The sequence below is a fragment of the Vulpes vulpes genome, chromosome 13 (assembly GCF_048418805.1).
Source record: "Vulpes vulpes isolate BD-2025 chromosome 13, VulVul3, whole genome shotgun sequence".
Lineage (NCBI taxonomy): Eukaryota > Metazoa > Chordata > Mammalia > Carnivora > Canidae > Vulpes > Vulpes vulpes.
In genome coordinates, this window is record NC_132792.1 from 60,500,964 (window position 1) to 60,520,942 (window position 19,979).

A 19,979-nucleotide genomic window follows, 5' to 3' on the forward strand; every position below is an offset into this window, starting at 1 on the left:
CATGAGTTCTTTAGATTCAGATACATACACACAGTAACTAAATAGCTAACAGAGGTTTATGTGTTTAAGAGCACATAGTAGCTAAATATCAAACAAAGGTTTCTATAAAAAGAACACATAAAGGTTTAGTTGGACCCTTAGGAGTAGTTTAAATTCAATCTAATAAAATAGCATGTAGAAATTTTGCCTTATTATAATTCCAATATATTTGTTTGTGCAAATGTTAAACTCCTCAGTATTAGGCCAATAACAATGATGTTCATACTTCTGATGGTGATGACCACCAACATTTATTAAGTGTGTCCTACGGGGTCAGACACTGTTCTAAGCATTTTATTTTTATTTTTTAAAAGTTTTTACTTATTTAAGTAATCTCTACACCCATCGTGGGGCTTGAACTCACAAGTTAAAGAGTTAGCTCCTCTGACTGAGCCAGGCAGGTGCCCCTATTTTAAGTACTTTATATGTCTTTTTTTTTTTTTTTTAAGATTTTATTTATTCATGAGAGACACACACAGAGAGAGAGAGAGACACAGGCAGAAGGAGAAGCAGGCTCCTCTCAAGGAGCCTGATGTGGGACTTGATCTCGGGCCTCCGGGATCAGGCCCTGGAGCCAAAGGCAGACACTCAACCACTGAGCCACTCAGGCGTCCCTAGCACTTTATATGTCTTAACTCATTTAAACCTAACAACTAATGAGGAAGAAATTATTCTTTATTTTCAAAAAGATTTTATTTATTTATTCATGAGAGACACAGAAAGAAAGAGACAGAGAGGTAGGCAGAGGGAGAAGCAGGCTCCATGCAGAGAGCCCCATGTGAGACTTGATCCCGAAACTCCAGGATCACTCCCTGAGTCGAAGGCAGATGCTCAACCACTGAACCACCCAAGTGTCCAAGGAAGATACTATTCTTACCCACATTTTACAGATAAGGAAGTCCGAGGCCTGAGAATATTCAGAAATCCAAGGACACATTGCTTGTAGGTAGCAGAGCTGAGATTTGAACTCAGGAACTCCATCCATGTGGCCTGTACTCTTAACTGAATTAATCTCTTAGGCATGTGCATTTGTTTTTTTTTTTTTTTATTTTTTAATGTGCATTTGTTTTTGCTTCTGTCCTCTCCTACCTGTACCTTAGGCTGGGTCCCTGGCCTTAGTCCAGGTATTTCTAGGTATTTCCTCCTCCCTCTTCCCTCGTACACAAATCCTTGATGCTTTTTCCCCCATCCACTGTTTGGTGCCCTGTTGGTCCCATCGGTGTCTTTGCCACTAGAGGATGCGAGGAACAGACACTCAGGGACTGCAGAACCATCCTGCAAGGGCTGGGAAAGGGGCTGGATAGGGAGCAGAGGCAGTAAGAAGGTTGCTGTCTGTCGTGGAAGAGGTGAGCACCAGACAGTGAGGTGAATTGGAACCCAGACATGGGGATTGGCAGACGAGCTTCTGCTGGGAGAGCCCATCTTTTTTTTTTTTTTTTTCTTTAAGATTTTATTTATTTATTCATGAGACACACACACACAGAGGCAGAGACATTGCCAGAAGGAGAAGCAGGCTCCCTACGGGGAGCCCTATATGGGACTTGATCCCAGGACTCTGGGATCACGACCTGAGCTGAAGGCAGATGCTCAACCACTGAGCCATTCAGGCATCCCAGGAGAGCCCATCTTATGTAGCAAGGCTTCCCTTGCTATCTGAAAGTCATGTTCCAGTGAAATCTTTCAGAAGCTGAAATGGCATAAAGCAGAGAAGCAATTACAATGAATTTATATGGGAAAAAAAAAATGTTGAGCATTCCCAGACTCAAAAAACAACCTCTCTCAGACTTTTCTGATACCTTTGGAACATCTTCTTAATGATGCTCAAGCTAAATCAAGATAAAGCACAGTTCAAAGCTGTGGGGCCTGATGCTGAGATGGTGAGTGTAGCTGCCAGGGAAGGAGCTTGGCAGGGCCACTCTCACTGCCCCTTTAAACCCTTGCTGCGAAACAAATGCTGAATGCCATTTTCACTGGTCTCCTTTGTGGTTTTTTTTTTTTCTTGGTCATAAAAGTGAAAATCCTCTTTGGGTTTCTTTCAGTTAGCAAACACAGGTACTTAGGTCTTCCATAAATGTGAAGTGGTGTGATGTGAGCTTCAAAAAGCGGGGATGCCTGTATTTCGCTCTTCTCACAAGGAAGTGGGGAAGTTGGGGAGGATTAGAGAACAGTGTGGTGGTAGGTGGGAAACCAACTTCTAGCTCCTCCTTTGTCTGTACTATCTGGTTTCCCCAGAACTGAGGGCTTCCAGAAGGGGCAGTGAGAAGGCTCTACTGTTGTCTCCCACTCCCCTGCCCAGCACCAAATCTTCCCTATTCATCCCATATGCCTCATATTCTAACAATGGAACCTTTGGGTCTCTTAATTAAGTTGGAGATCTGAGTGATATACAGATTAGCATGATGAGTGGTCAGAATTTCTGTTTGGATAGTACAGTGGGATTTAGATGGCAGGGGATATCAGGAAAAAAATGTAAAAGGCCTTCACTCTGCTATAACCTCATATTGACTGATGATAGATTTACCGTTTTTAAGAGTTGAATACTAATTAGGATGCATAGTCAAATAAATTATATTGCTTTTAAATTAGGACTTGAGCTAGGAGCATGGAGATTTGTTTTGTTTTACCCTGGGGTGCTAGAACAGTATAAATTGTTCAGCTGGAATAAGAACTTCATGGATATGTCCTTTTCACTTTAAAGGCAAAGCTTTGCCTATTTATTCGTATAGATAGCACGTGTACTTTCCATTAATGATGATGATACTTTATTAACCAGCTCATTTAAGCTCAGAGCTCTGGTCAATTTACCTAAAAGATTCCAGGGACCTGTTAGTTCTACTCTTAGAACCATCTGTGCTGATATGGACAGAGCGCTGGGCTGGGAATCCGAGACCTCAGTTTCCCTTCAGACTCTCTCCCCCTTGTGTGCACTATTGGGCCAGTCACTTCTCTGAGCTGTCAATTTCCTCGTCTATAAAAAGGCCATTATTGATTTTATAAAATCAGGACTGTGGTGAGGATTACAAAATGAACACAGGTTGCCAGGCAAAGCTCAGATTTTAGATTAATCTAATCCTTCTCTGCTCCTTTGCGTGGGTTGCTGAACATACTGGAGCAAGCCATTCAACCGTGCACACTGGTGCAGCTGCAGACTTCTGAAATCTAATATCATCTGGACCCACTGGACTCCCCATTTGCAAAGCTTTTTACATATTCTTGTTGAGCACTCACTTTGCTTTCCTACAATGATTATTCTAATCCTTGGTTATATTTAAAGTTCTCCATATCCCTTTCCTCCAAGAGTTAGTTGGTATTTTTTTTTTAAGATTTTTATTTATTTATTCATGAGAGACACAGAGAGAGGCAGAGACATAGAAGAAGGAGGAGGCTCCTCACAGAGAGCCTGATGCAGGACTTGAACACAGGACCCTGGGATCACGCCCTGAACCGAAGGCAGATGCTCAACTGCTGAACCACCTAGGCGTCCCCAAGAGTTAGTTTTGTTCAGTTTTCAGGGGGAAAAAAAACAACCCAGAAATAAAAACCAAAGCTGTGTAACAAAAGAATCTATACAATATTATCAATTCTTGAAGGAAAAAAAGCATAGAAAAGAGACTGGAGTGAAATATGCCAGAATGTTAGGCATATGTTTTGTTTTGTTTCTTCATCCTTCTCTGTGCTTTTCAAGTGTTCTATTACAACATATATTACATAATGTTTGCAAAATAATGGAAAAAACCAGGAAACAGAAAAACTACAATTTGAGGAGCTACCACCCACCTGTTGATTTATCCCCCACCCCTTTCTCCCCTGTCTTGTTCCCAGCCTGAACGAAGGGGTCTTTCTCTCTCTCTCTCTCTCTCTCCCCATCCAGTGCTAACTTAATCATCTGTGCTATTAATTCCATATTCTCTTGACTTCTCAGGGATCTTGCATTGGCTTTAGATAACCTTTTCCCCCCACATTCAAACTTCCATTCTTTTTTCGTCTATTTTTGTTCACATATAAATATGCTTAGTCCCCTCCTGTCTTAGCAAACAAACTCCCAAGCTCCAATTCTACCTTGACTCCACTCTTACTCTAGACCCATACCCGTTTTTCCTTTTATAGCCTAAATTCTAGAAAGAGTCTGAATTCTAATCTCTAAATCCTCATCTCAACCCATTGTAGTCTGTCTTCTTCCTTTGTAACATCCTTAACATTGCTCTTGCCACGATCTCTAGTGACATAATTGTCCTGTCTCAGTCTTCACCTTTTCTCTTCATACTTTGTTCCGTACAAATACTGCCACTTCTTTGATGCCCTCCTTGATTTCTCCCATGGAAGGCTCCAATGCTTTTTTCCCTGTATTCTCCCTGTCTTTGTATAATTGTTTTCTTGTACTCAAATTTGTATATTTCTATTTTAGATTATAAGGTTGTTGTAGGCAGGCAATATAACTTTTTTTTTAGTTTTTTAAAAAGCTGTGAAATATAATGCACAGAAAAATACATTGATCAAAATTTAGAGCTACTGAATAACCATAAAGTGAACGTTTGTGTAACTATTACCCTGGTCGTGGAACAATGTATCTTCAGGACTCCAGGAGCCCCTTGTGTCCTTTCCTGACGCCACCTGTTCCCCCTACTGTCTTGGGTTTATGACACTCAGTTTTCTTTATAGTTGCACTGCCTGGATATGCATTCCTAAACAAATTGTTTAGTTTTACCTGCACTTGAACTTTTTACAAATGCCATCATGTTGCGTGATCCGTTCTGTTTTGCTTCTTTCATTGAATGTTGTACTTGTGTGATCCATTCTTATAGTTGTATGTTATTATATTTCTTCATTTTTATTGCTGTACAATGGCATTTCATATATGAACTTCCAACATGCAATGTATCTAGTCATGGACATTTGGTTTATTTCTAGTTTTTGGCCATTATGATGCTTCAAATACCCTGTACACTTCTTTGGGCCCCCATGTGCCTGAATTTCTTTGGGGTATAGATCCAATAGTAGAATTACCTGTCATAGGATGTGTATGTCTTTGACTCTACCAGATAATGCCAAACTGTTTCCCAATTAGGTGTCTCAATTTGCATCGCACCAGCTGTGTAGAGAGTGCCCATTGCTCTATGTATATCTCTGCCAACATGTGGTAGTATTGGACTTAAAATTTTTTTATCAACACAAATGGTGTAGAGTAGTATTTTACTATGGTTTTAATTTGTATTACCCTCTTAGCAGTGAGGGTGAGCACCTTCATGTATTTATCGGCCAGCTGGATTTCCTCTTTAGCGAAAGACCCATTCAAGTTTTGTTCACTTTTTTAGTGGGTTGCTTGTCTTTATTTTCTTGCTTTGTAAAGGTGATTTTACATTTTGGATATGAGTCCTTTGTTGGTTGTATGTGTTGAAGATAAATTATACTATAAAATAATACACATTGAATATTTATTGATTACAGTATTTTTTATTCTTTACCTTGATTGCTAGTAACTAAGTAGAAACAGAGTAATTAGAAAACAAATTATAGTGTATGTTGCTTCAATTAATCCTGTCCTTCCCTTCTTCTCCCTAGGTGTCATTATTGTTCCCAGTGCCGGTGTTGGTATCGTCTTGGGAGGCTACATTATAAAGAAATTGAAACTTGGTGCAAGAGAATCTGCCAAACTAGCCATGATCTGCAGTGGTGTGTCTTTACTGTGTTTTTCAACCCTATTCATTGTTGGATGTGAAAGTATTAACCTAGGAGGAATAAACATCCCTTATACAACAGGGTAAGTATCTTGAAAGAGCCATTTCATGTCATTCTAATCATGAATGATGTGCAGGGCCCTATAGTGTTGGTACCCCAGGGTCGGTTCCCCTCTCCAGGTGCGTCTCTGTGCTTTCATCTCCTCAGGTGGATCACGCACTTGTGGAGAGTAGGGGCCATGATCTCTCCTTTGTCCATGCCCCTTTCGACCCTCACAGAGTGCCTTCCATAGTATTTTGGTTACAGCAGATGAGGAGGATATGCTTGTGGGGTTAATGAAAATTGTTCTTTTTTTTTAATGCCACATGTTGAGTAGACAATACATTCACATAGTCTAAAAACATAAAATTCAATGAAAATACAATGCATAATGAAAAGTCTTTCTCTTACCCAAGTTCAACACCCCATTTCTCCAATCAAAGACAAACCAGGTATAACCACTTGGATTAATTTCTTGTGCATCCTGCCAAGGCTTCTTTATGTAAGAAACTATGAATATTTGTTTAAAATATTCTATATCCAAAAGGTAGCATTTTATACATACTTCTCCCAGCTTAAAAAGAATGTAACAATATAGCTTGGAGATCTTTCTGGGCCAATAATAATAATACAAAGCATAGCTAACCTTTATATCGATGTTCTTCTCATACTTTACATATATTAATTCATTAATCCTCATGACAACCCTATCAGGTAGGTTCTATTATTATCTTGATTTTACAGATGGCAAAACTGAGGTACAGAACACACATACTGGTGGTATGCTGATAATATGTAACACGTGGCTAAGAAAGAAGTTCCAATCTGTAGAATTTGCCGATTTCGGAGGTGTAAATATCTCACCATGGCTGATATCAAGCTAACAATGTGAAGATACTGAACACCAATCTGGGAGAAGATGCCCAGTCATGTACCATTATATAATGTTTCTCTCATACAGATATTTAGACCTAAATAGCCTAGTCGAGACATAGATAAGTATAGTAAGATAACTAGGAGGTAATGAATTGAATATTTATTTGTTTGTAATATTTATTTAATTATAAGTGTATGTAATTTAATTTTTAATAATGGCTGTGCCAAGCAAATAGTTGACAAAATCCTTGAAAATTGAGGATTTTGTGGCCTAGGTTGGCTGCGCTGCATGTTACATAGAACTTAATCGGTACTTAACCACAAACAATTCAGAGTTCATGCCTTTAAGCACTCCTTTTAACTACCATGTAACATTCAATTTAATTCTATTTTGTAATTTAACCAGTCTCCATTTGAAAGGCAATTTCCAGTTTTTAGTCGTTAAAAATAATGCTACAATAAATAAACTCATGCATATATCACTTCTCCTGTGTGCCAGGTATTTGTAGGATAAATTCCCAGGAATGAGATTGCAATGAATATTGCCAAATTTCCTCCCCAGGTGTTGTATTAATTTGCTCCCTCACCAGCAATGCATTTGAGGATCGATTTCCTACAGCCTTTCTAAGAGAAGGTGGAATGTGGAGAGTTATGAAGACTATAACTTTCATTTCCTGAGTACGTTCAGTTTGTTAGGATCTACTCAGTGGACCTTCAGTGCCTAGATTTTGGTGCTTGCTGCCAACAAACACTGTTTCCTTTTGATTTTTAGTGAAGTTTTATCTTATAAAATGTTCCACTTGAAATTTGAATACGAAAAGCTTTAATTTCACTTACCCAACCTAGAACATCAGAAAGAAAAAAAGAGGAGCTGTTAGTCAGAGATTATGTAGATGACAGAGTATGGTCACTTGTATCAGGAATTTTTTTTTTCATCAGGAATTGTGTCTGGATGGTGCATGGCTGCTTTTAGTGCCTATTAGAATGGCATAGGAAATAAGATCTTGAAAAATTTAAGGGCAATATAGGATAAGGGCCCAGATTCCTGAGTTAAATCTGAATTCACATCTTCACTAAAAGCCTCAGTATCCTCATCTGTAAAAGAGGGTGATGATAATAGTGTCTTAATCCCATGGACTACTGAAATAGGATACTGTAGACTGAGGCTTAGAAACAGCAGAAGTTTGTTATTCACTGTTCTGGAGCTTGGGATTGGGGTACCTGCAGATTTGGTGTCTTGTGAGGCTCCACTTCCTGTCTCATAAATGGCCAACTTTTCCCTTGTCTCCCCATGATGGAAGAGGTGAGGCATCTCTCTAGAGCCCTTATAAGGGCACCAATTGCATTCATAAGGGCTCCACCCTCATGACCTAATCACCTCTCAAAGGTCCACCGTCCAAATACTATCACACTGGGGGTTCATTTTCAACCCATGCATGTTGTGGGAACCTAAACATTTAGTATATGGCAATGAGAATCACCTTAGAGTCTTCAGGTAGGGGTAGTATGAGCAACATATGTAAAGCTCTCAGCTCGATGCCTGGCCCACAGTAAGCGCTCACTGAAAGTTAGCTGTTGTTATCAGTCATCACTAATAAATTAAGAATAATTTCTACTTCTATCAAATGATTTTTATTACAGTTGGAAAATAAATAGGATTAAGAAGTTAGAAACAAAAAACTAATAGTCCCCTGACCAATCCTGCTTCCTAGGGCAATAGTTTTAAATTATTTTTAGCTGTCTCTTCTGGTAGTTACCTCTATAGTTTTAAGACAAAATGCATAAATTAAACTGGGACATTATTTATGACTTCCTATCTTAGAAATGAAGAGTTCAGCTTTCCCTTCATATATGACATTGATTTTTCTCAAATTCATCGTTGTCATATTTTCATTTTCTTGGTTTTCTCTGAATGTGTGTCTGGCTTCCTATACTCTCTGAGGGCTCAAAATATCTCGCCATGATTTTTCACCTTTCTGATGAACTAATGATTCCATTTCCCACCCCTTGGAGTCGTCTAAATCAAAGCCTTAGTGCCCACACTCTAATCGGACACAATGTGCCATGGGCCTGCTACCCAGCTGGCACCCTGGGAACCCCATTTGCTTTTGTCTGTATCTTGTTCTTTGTTCCCTGGGCTCTGTGGATGCCTCTTTTTTGGCTCCTCTCTCATTTTTTGAGAGCACACCCTCTACTAGATACAGGAAGGCTATACTGGCTGTAACTTTTTGTTTTGAAGACTTTGCATAAGATGGTTTTTAAAAAAACCTATTATATTTGATTGTCAGTTGGCTGGGTAAAGAATTTTAGATTGGATGAATCATTTTCCCTCAGAATATTGAAGTTATTACTCCATTGTCATCTGATTTTTCATGCTATTGTGGGAAATCTGCCTTTTCTTTTTGCCAGTCTTTCCTATGTGCCCTATGTTTCTTTTCTAGGAGCTTCCAGTTTACTTCTGGTATTCCTGAATTTCACCATGATGTACTTTGGATTGTGTGTGTGTGTGTGTGTGTGTGTGTGTGTGTGTGTGTGTGTTTTCTTTTTCTCCCTCCTGAGCACTTAGCTTTATTGTCTGGAAACTGTGTCCTTCAGTTCTATTTTTATTTTTTATTTAAATTTTGTTATTTTTTGTAACTGCTTTTTCTCTTCTCTTTCCTTCATTGATCCTCTACTTATTCTTCATCACCTATTTTTATCTCATTTTTATACTATTTTTGGAAAGGTTTTTTTTTTGAGCTTCGTTTTTTTCAGTCTTCTGCTAAATCTTTATCTTGAATATTGTACTTTTAACTGCCACATTTCTTTCTTGATTTTTGATTGTTTCTTGCTTCTAGTCCTCTTGCTTCATGGGTGGAATATCTTCTGTTACTTCTCCAATATTATTAAGAATTTCTTTTCCTTTCTGAATTGTCTATGCTGTCTGCTGTCTCTTTATTTTGCTATCTCAATTATGTTGGAAGTTTCCCTTGCATTTCTGTGATCCTTAGCTTTCTCTTAGTATTGAAGAATAGGAATTTAAAGAGCTGAGTAGGTGCTCTGTGTTTGATGACAGAGCTTGTCATTTGGTGCATCTCACTGTTCGGTCATTTCATTGGGGTGCTGGATGTCAGAACTGGAGGTCTTACCTCTGGGGTGCTTTGGCTCTTCAGGAGCAGAATTTTCCTGTCTCTTGGCTGAGGCTGTGTTGGGCTGTGTTCTGGGTTGTAAGCCTACCTGCTGGCATTCTAGAGCTGGGAGTGGAGTGGGATGGGAAAAGGTCTGGGTCCTTCTGGTCATTCTGTAGATTTTTACATGATTCCCCTGCCACAATTCTAGTGTCTCACCAAAGGTCTCCTTATGTGTGATGCTCTAAAGTCCATATAGCCTTTGGTTCATTTTCTGCAGAAAATATAGAGGAAGAAGAAGAGTAGCCATCTACTATCTAGGGTGGAGACAGGATCTGCTTAAAATTGTATCATATTTGGGCCACCCTATTTCTTGTGTTGTCTCTTTAGAACTCCTTGAGTTCTAAAAATGTGTTCTTTCCTTGACTACTGGCCTTTCCCATGCTCTTGTATATATTTTAAGTTTTTAACGTACTTTATTAGATTCTTCTTTTTCTATAATCTTGCATCAGTTGAACTAGCTGCTCTCTAGGCATAATTTATATCTGGGAACTTCCTTTCATGGATCTCAATTGTATCCACTATTTTTTGTTTGGTTGTTTATTTATTTATTTAACTCCTTGTTTTGCTGGAGAAAAATACCAAGGTACCATCTGAGGAAAGAGGACATGGGAAGAAAAACTTTCTGAGCCTGTCAGTGTATTACAGTGACTATGTGCTTCTCTCACACTTAATGATAGTTTGAATGAGTATAGAATTATAGGTTGAAAATTACCTCTCTGAGAACTTGGAAGCCATTGCTTTGTCATCGAGCATCTAATGTTGCTAACAAGAAGTTAAACTCCCATCCTAGCTCTCATTTGTCTGTGGCCAACTTTATTTGGAAGTTTTTAGGACATTTTTTATTCAAGGTGATATTCAAATATCATAAGGAACGGTTTATCCTCTGATTTTGTCTTGGTTGGGCCCTTCCAATGTCACTTTCTCAGAGAGGCTGCTCCTCCCTGCCCAATCTGAGGAAGCTCACTCTCTTCTCATTCTTTATCTGTCACTTCTCTTTAGTCTCCTCATTGCATTTACCACTAGCTGAAATTACCTCATTTAATTATTTGCTCTGCTCATGCCTCCTGTTTCTAAATCATGAGCTCCTTGAAAACAATTCCTCTAGCAGTCTACATAATAGTTGCATCCCCACCATCTGAAGCAATGCAGGGTGCTTGTTGGATGAAGGAAGGAATGGTTAATTGAATATCTTCTCCCAGTGCTTTGTTCATTCATTACATTAGCCATCTTAATCTAACAAATCTATCTTCTTTACCCTGGAGAAGTTTTCTTCTGCTATAGCTTTACTCACTCCATTTCCCATGTGCTCACCAGGACTGCTGCTAATCCGATGTTGGAATTTACAGACTGGCTGCCTGTATGTGTGGCTTGTTCTCTCATTATTTCCCATGTCCTTTGCTACAAGAGATTCTTTCAAACTTTGTTTTCTATTTTTTATGTAGATTTTTTTTAAATTTCAAGAATAACTTTTTTTCTTTGTTGTATTCTGAGTGTTCCCTTTTCATAACATTCTGATTTCTTTTCAGGGAGTAATATCTTCTCAGACCTGTGTATATAATTGGATTTCTTTTCTTGACTTTGTTTTTATGCCTCACATTTTGCCATTTGATGTTAAGGGTCAGTTTTTCTCTTTGTTTATCCTGGGCTTTCCGGGTTGACAAGACTCAGTCTAGCATCTTTCAGGTTATCTGCTCCACTGCTCATGCCCCCCTACAAAAATGAGGGAGTTTTATTCTCAGTTGTCAACATCTAGAGTAGAAGTTTAGCGGGGGATCCCTGGGTGGCTCAGCGGTTTGGCGCTTGCCTTCGGCCCAGGGTGTGATCCTGGAGTCCTGGAATCGAGTCCCGCATCAGGTTCCCTGCACAGAGCCTGCTTCTCCCTCTGCCTATGTCTCTGCCTCCCTCTCTTTTTCTCTCTCTCTCTTTCTGTGTCTCTCATGAATAAATAAATAAAATCTTAAAAAAAATAGAGTAGGAGCTTAGCTTTTTAAATTTCTTCCAATCTATTTAGAGAAGAACTTTCCAGAGACGATCTGGGGTCTGACATGGGGGTGGAGATGGGTGAATATGAGAAAGGAAGGGCCCACCAATACAATTGTCTCTCCTCAGACGTCAGCTTCGTACTCATCTTTGGCTTCTGCCACAGCTGATAACTTTAAGCTCAGAACTTTGTGGAACCTTGAGGAGGGCCAATAGGGCAGGGTGGCTCTTCCCCAAGGTGGGACCTGCTTGTCACATAAACTTATGCCTTTCCACTTGCTACTTTTATGAAGTTTGGTGTCATTCTTTCCATTCCTCTTTGCTAGCATTATTCCTTTTAATCTTAGTTGCTTTAATTTTAAGTGCATTCTTAGTAGAGAGGGAAGGCAGACTGATTGTCTTACCTGCTTCTAAACTGTTAGTCCCCTCAAGACATTAAAGCCCTTGCTTAGCACCACATCTGTCTTGCCAATCCTGAATCAACTGATTCTGGACTCTGCAGTCTATGGACAAAAATTATGTAATTGTGCTGATTGGCTACATTACAAATTTATGAGTTCCAATCTTAGCAGGCCCTCATCTTTGCTGAGCAATCCATTTCTTGGCCCTACTCAGCTTCCTTCCCTATGGGCCATGATGGTTACATTTTAAAAACTCCTTTTCTTCAAATATTTTTATTTACCCTAGTCTTGTTTTTCTTGTTGGACATCCCAGATTCTGTGTTAGTAAGAAAACAGAGGTTCCAAGAAGGAACTTCTTAACCTCCTCGCCCGTCTCCCCCCAAACTCCTTTGTCAAAGATGATTTTATTTTCAGAGAAAGGTGGTAGAGGGGGGGTCAGTTTTCTACCTGTGTGACCATGCAAGAAAATTACCTATTTATAGGTAATTTTTGAGTATTGGTCTCCTCATTGTTAAATTGAGTAATAATGTCAGTCACACCTGGTTACAAGCATAATTAAAGTAAAATACATGTAGCTGAAAAATTAAGATACTGCAGAAGGGTAAAAAATGAGAAGTCAGTGTCGCTTTCCTCCATCTTCAACATGCTTATGAAGCATTCCAATTTCTTAAACAAATGTTTGTAGTTTTGATTTTTTTGAGGATTGTATTGAGGAAGTTTCCTGATATTTCCTAGCATAGAGTCCAGCATAAAATAGGTGTTGAAAAAGTTAGTTTCTTGTCTCTTCTCCCTTTTCTTCTAGATCATACAAAGCTTTTCTTCTTTACTTTATTTATTTATTAATGAGAGAGAGAGAGAGAGAGAGAGAGAGAGAGAGATTGAGGCAGAAACACAGGCAGAGGGAGAAGCAGGCTCCCCACAAGGAGCCCGATTTGGGACTCGATCTCCGCACCGAGGATCACTCCCTGAGCCAAAGGCAGACACTCAACCACTGAGCCACCCCCTTTTCTTCTTTACAGGATGAATGAATGTCTGACATCTACCTCTGTGCAGGGATGTTATTCATCTAGTGATGCTGAACTTGGAGGAACTTGATGAAAATAAACTTACCTATCTAAATCCATGATTTATGGTACACTTCTCATTTAATTGTATTCAATAAGGAAAAACTTGGTTAGGCATGCTAGAGGCTACTTCAAGTATCCATTCATTCCAGTCTTTGCAACCTGACTTTATCAAAGTTTTTAAATTAGCAAAATAAAAGCCCCAGTTTCCTTGGAGAATTCCTCTGGCTTCCCAAATACTTCTAGGAAGAAAATATACCAATATTGATAGTATACTAAAATTGAATTGGTATAAACACTTTTGGTGATGCAGCTGCACAGGCTTGGCACTTTTAGAATAGCAGTTCAGTTTCTGTGAAGAACAAGGGGACCCTTCCTCCAAGCAGGGTGAGGGCTGCATTTCAGCCTCTCTTCACTCCTTTGGCTTGTGCTCTTGTTCAGTGTACAACCTGCTCACAAGTATGAGTTGGCCTGTTAAGTAATAACTATTATCTGTTTTTTATGATTTTGAGGCTTGCATATGGGATTTTTTTTTCTCCTTTAAAGCCAATAAAGAGAGAGATGAAGGGAATGGCAGTGAAGAGGCGAGTCTTTGTTAGGCATCTGTTTGGCTCAGGTATGGTAATTGGCACTTGTTTGTGTGTATCTTATATATAATGCTTATAACATTACTGTGTGTATTATTACCCACACATTTTAGTTAAAGAAACTGGGCTTAGGGATGAAATGATTTGCCCAAAGTCATCAATTAATAAGGAGTAGAACCAAATAAAACCCAGATTTTCTATTTCAGAGTTTTTGTTCTTTCTGAAAACCAAACTCAGGTGCTGTTTTACATTTTGCATTTCATGTAGATACACACTAGAGTGCACAAACCACTTCCTTACCAAGAGAACCATGGAGAGCACATCTTTTTCTGGCAGTAATGCACATTTCCTCATATTTGGTGCAGCTGGCATCATGCTGTGTTCTACACACCCACTGCTTTTACTCTGTGGTTCTCAGGTCAGCTGGTCTGGATTTTCACCATGGCCTTGCCATATACTAGCTGTGAGTATGGGCAAATTAGTTAACCTTTCTGTGCTTGGTATCCACACCTTTAAGGTGAAGACACTGATAGATACTGTTTGTTGAGCTGCTGTGAGGACTGAATAAAGTGCTTGGCACCTTCCTTACCCTCCATGACTCAGTTCCCTTATCATTAAGATGGGTTAATAACAGCACTAATCTCTTAGAATTATAGGAAGGATAAAATAGGATGAAACCCATATGTATTAAGCAATTTATACCTAACTATTTAAAATGGTACTTTTTCTCATTTGAAATAAGAGAAAGAAACTCAGAAGGATTAAATAACTTGCTGAGTCACATAGTCAGAAAAGGCTAGAAGTAGAATTTGAACCCAGGTTGCTCTGATTCTGAATGCAGTGCTTTTCATTATTAAAATATTCTGAAAGAAGATTAAAAAAAAAACACAAAAAAGCAAGCCACCTTCTTTTGTATAAGAAGCTCTAGATTCAACAGTAGGGTTAATCTTCATGACGATCCATCTTTGAGTTAGTATCAAGGGCTCAAGAGGCACCTGAATACCTGATAATGGGTTTGGGATATTTTAGAAAGATGAACTTTTCCTCTTGAGCCAAGATGGAGTCACAGTCTTTTTGCAGGATGAACCTGACATGTTATTAATGGTTCCCCTAGAAAATTCAGATTTGACAGCTGAGATATGGAAACAAACTATCCAACAGATGAATGGATAAAGAAAATGTGGTGTATACACACACACACACACACACACACACACACAATGGAATATGATGCAGCCTTAAAAAAGAAAGAAATTTTGCAATATGTGGTAAAATGGATGAACCCTGAGGACATCATGCTATGTGAAATAAGCTAGTTACAGAATGACAGATATGGAATGATTCCATTTATATGAGGTATCTAAAATAATTAAGGCATAATGGTGGCTTAAGGAAATGGGAAATGGGGAGTTACTAATCAATGGACATCAAGCGTCAGCCATCCAAGATGAATAAGCTCTAGGGATCTGCTATACACCAGTGTACCTATATTGTACACTTAAAATTTGGTAAGAGGGTAGATCTCATGTTAAGTGTTCTAATCACAATAAAATAAAATTGAAAAAATAGAAATTCAGATTTGAGGATTTGAGGATTTTTCTTTTTTTTTTTTTTTTTTTGAGGATTTTTCATAATGAAAGATCCTAGACACTCTGGTTAATATCCTGGCCCATTCCCAACTCAAGTAATTACATTCCCAATACCCACTATTAACCTGTAGCATTTTTTGTTTGTTTGTTTGTTTCTTTTTTGGGGTGGGGGTGCAGTTAGAGGGGCAGAGGGAGAGAGAGAATCTCAAGCAGGCTCCACATCCAGTGCAGAGTCTGATGCCGGACTTGATCTCACAACCCTGAGATGATCATGAGCTGAGTCAAATCAAGAGTTGGATGTTTAACCAACTGAGCCACCCCGGTCCCTCCCTGTAGCTGTAATTAGGAAATGTGTTTTGCTTCCCCTGTGTGTCTGTATTTCACACAGGTATGTCAAAATCATCTCGTAGCCTAAGAGTCAGGATTTACTGTCAAGTCTGTGGCTTAAATAATACTTTATATAAACACATTACATAATGTGATTCTTTGCTTTTTACCTTTTCTTCAAGTAATTTTTAAAAATGGGGTTAAATCTGATTTCCATGTACAGAATTGTTCAACAGTACTGAGTCTTGATAAATCATTTAATAATGCGAGCTTTATTATCTTTCATTTATCAAATGTCATCTCTTTGAGCTTAAAACCAAGATCTATTATATCATCTTCTGGTTGAATTACTTCTGACTTGAATTACTGGGCCAGAACTTTTCCAGGGATGATTTCTTGAGCTGTGAAGTGAGGAGGAAGCATTTTCTCAGTTTTCTGTGTTTGGCAGTGACTGTTGGATGGAGTGATCCACCAAGTTCAAACAAGTCCAAAATCTCAGAGGTTGGGATTTTTCCCTGAAGTTACTTCTCTCAATATAGTTTTATTGACCCAAAGTGCTAAGACTACAGAAATTGAATATAGCCTGCTTATTCAGACTTTTGCAGCAACATTCCCAAAATGCATTACACTACCTCTGCTTCTGCCCCATGGTGTATTTAGACAGTACTCTACTACCAGTCCTCTGGGTAACTAGCATTTCTGGTCACATTGTTTCTAAATTCTCTAATGAAACCATTCATTTCCTCATCTGTGTCTCACAGACAGCTTCACCTACTGAATTTTTATCCCATTGTTTAAAGCTTTTGATGCCATCCAAGATCTTTTATTTATTATATTACTAATTTTAAAAGAAATTCCTGAAAAGTAGAGAACAAATAGTTTATGAAAGATGTTAGGCATGTGTGTCTCTGTGTCTCTGGATTATCCTGGTTACCTTTATTAATAGGCTTACAATTCATTTCTAGCTATATCTATATGATCTATTTTTGGCTCTGTTTGGGTGACACAAACAGAATTTGCTTTATTTCATTTTAGAAGGATCAAGGAGTTGTGAAATATAAGCAGGTTTTCTTTCCACTGAGTTTTAAATTTTGTGATGGAGATCTAAACAACATGAAATCTACAAAACTACATAATACCTGTTTAAATATAATAAGCCTTTTTATTTCAAAGAACCTATGAATATTACTAAACTTAGGACCAAATTTACCATTCTATAATCTCATACTAACATAGTCAATAAAAAATGTTCATCATGTAATGCTAGCAGGAATAATAGAACTCTTTATAAAATCTCAATAATGGGTGCCTGGGTGTCTTGTTGGTTGAGCATCCAACTCTTGGTTTTGCCTCAGGTCATGATCTTAGGGTTGTGAGATGGATCCCCATATCAGGCTCAGTGCTACTGAGTGTAGGACCTGCTTGAGGTTCTCTGTCTCCTTCTCCCTCTGTTCTACCCCATGTATATATGCTTGCTTGCTCTTTCTTAAAAAAAAGGAAGTGAAAATCTTGATAGTAATGTTATTAATGTTAATTTATATGCATATTGATTAAGACTAGAAAGTAATATATTAAAAGCATAATATGATGGATACTCTTGGGTATGTGAGTTTAATTTAATTTTTCAGTCCTTTTGTATTTTCCAAAATTTGTACAGTGAGTATGTATTACATTAATAATAAATAAAGATATTTCAAAACCCAGTATAAGGGACGCATCATTTTATTAAAAATAGGTGAAGAAGAGGTACAAACTTCCAGCTATAAATTAAGTCATGGAGATGAAAATTATAGCATAAGAAATATAGTCAATAATACTGTAATAATGTCATATGGTGACAGTGACAACACATCATGGTAAGCGTTGAATAATGTATATAATTGTCAAATCACTATGCTGTACATCTGAAATTAATATAACATCTTATGTTAACTATCCTTCAATAATAATAATTTTTTTAAAAAGATTTTGGAGGGCAGCCCGGGTGGCTCAGCAGTTTAGTGCTGCCTTCAGCCCAGGGCCTGATCCTGGAGACCTAGGATCAAGTCCCACGTCGGGCTCCCTGCATAGAGCCTGCTTCTCCCTCTGCCTGTGTGTCTACCTCTCTCTCTCATTAATAAATAATAAAATCTTTAAAAAAAATAAAAATAAAAAAATAAAAAGATTTTGGATTAAAGAGATAGTTTAGCACCTAGCTGGCTCAGTTGGTGGAGCATGTGACTCTTGATCTTGGGGTTGTGAGTTCTGGTTGCATGTTGAGGTAGAGTTTACTCAAAAAAAAAAAAAAAAAAAAAAAAAGAAAAGAAAAGAAAAAAATATTTTGTGTAAGTTTTAGGTCGTTATATGTAAGTTTCAAGTTATACCTGATGTGAATTTGTAAACTATAAAGCTAAAGGAAACTTTAACAATAAAAGTAATGATTGGATATAGTAATTATAACTTCCATGAATATAGTCCTTTAGTAAAACCTATGCTATTACATATATTATGTCATATTATGATTCCTTGATTACACTAGCCATCCTCATACAGGCAAGAAGGACATTAATAGCCATAGACTGTTAGATTTGGCCCATGGTCATACAAAATCATAGCCCTAAACCTAGATCCCAGTTTAGTTCTTTTTCCAGAAGTATCTGTAGGAGTAAATTAGAGAATGACTTGTTTCTTTTTGAAAAGAAAAACATCACAAAGGCTGTTTGTGATCTTTGCCCTTGTGAGTATTACTTTAATTCATTAATACTTCTTTCATGCGTAGATAAAGAGAGCACACCAATATCTTCGTGCCTATTATGTTTGAGGACCAATGCTGGACACTGGATATACATTTACCCACCTAATCCTCTCAACAGCCATGTGATAGAGACAGTATGATCTTTATTTTACAAGTGTGAAATCTCTTTAGATTGGGTCACCACACTTGTGAATTGTCAATATGGAATTAAACCTGTTCTTCCTGACTTTAATGCTCAGTCACGGTGAAGGGTGAGTGCTAGAAAAACTGCATTAGATGAAGAAGAAGAATAAAGCAGGATGAAGCACCCAGAAGACTGGTGCTAGTGAAAGCAAAAATCCAGACTGTTATGCAAAGCTTCCCCACAAGTTGAGGGGTTTAAGGGTGTACACTACGGACACAGAGATAACTAGGTTTGAATTCGTCTTTGATCCTCACTAGCTCTGTGAACTTCAACAGTATCTATCCTCTCATATCTTCAATTTCCTCATCTAAAAAATGAAGGCACAGTCATAATAATTTTAATTCTCGTGAGGAAGAAATGAGGTAATTTATATAGAGATCTTGGTGCACAATTCCTAGAGTAAAAATAGGGCTCCGTAAATGTTAGTTTTAAATGATAACATTGATTATGATGATAATAATAATAATTATAAACCTGAAGTTGCACAGCTATATATAGCCAGGGAAGCATTTTAATATGAAGCCAAAAATTTAAGCAGAATCAAAAAGAAACATTCTAATCGAAGTCTTCTTGAAGTTGAGATAAATTGATAGCTATTAAGATATTATGAGAAAGATATCAGTTTTTTTCTAGTTGATTAGTACGTTTTACTAAAAAGGTATTTTCTACATGAATCATATTCTTTTAATGCATGTGACTTGTGTGTAAGATGCATAGATGCCCACTTGTCATGTTTCTTAATAGGGAGACATGTAAGGGGAGGCAGAAAGATGGTTAAGGGGGCTCCTCTTTGATTTATGGCAACCTGCAAAAGTATGTCAGATGGGGAAGTCTACTATTCTTTAGGTCTTGGGGTCGGGTGATTTGACATACTTAGGTGCCCACGAGCAAGAGAGAGAGAGACAGAGAGAGACATTTGACTGTGTCCTTGCTTACTCAGCTATAATGGCTCCATGGTGGACGTTATTACTTATGTTAAAGCATGATATGTTTTATGATTATATGTTGCTTTAAATAAACATTGATCCTGAAGCAATTGATTTAATAAGGATTGGGTGGAAAGCTTGCTCCTTTTCCCTTTTCTTGTTCATTTGGTCTCTCTGCGGCTGGTTTTCTTGAAGCCTCAATGATTGTGGGACATGTCATTTCATACCTTGCCTCTGAGCTAATAGGAACATCTTACTTGTGAAGCAAACTTGTCAGAAATGCTTTTGTTTATTGGAAGTGTGATGCACAGACCCTTTGCACAATGTTAAGTGTGGGATGCCCTGCAGCCCATGTGCATTTTGTACCCCCATGGTGGATTCACTTCA

The 19,979-nt window shown here is 38.1% G+C and overlaps 1 protein-coding gene across 2 annotated transcripts in view; it reads left to right on the forward strand.

Annotated features, from left to right (window-relative positions):
• The window catches only part of SLCO5A1 (solute carrier organic anion transporter family member 5A1), a 137,616-nt gene that overhangs the window by 99,944 nt on the left and 17,693 nt on the right, over positions 1-19,979 (forward strand). For both annotated transcript variants that reach the window (XM_026015379.2, XM_072734558.1), the window contains one exon: positions 5,599-5,797. In XM_026015379.2, the coding sequence (XP_025871164.2) occupies positions 5,599-5,797 (199 nt within the window). The remainder of the gene's footprint in view (positions 1-5,598; positions 5,798-19,979) is intronic.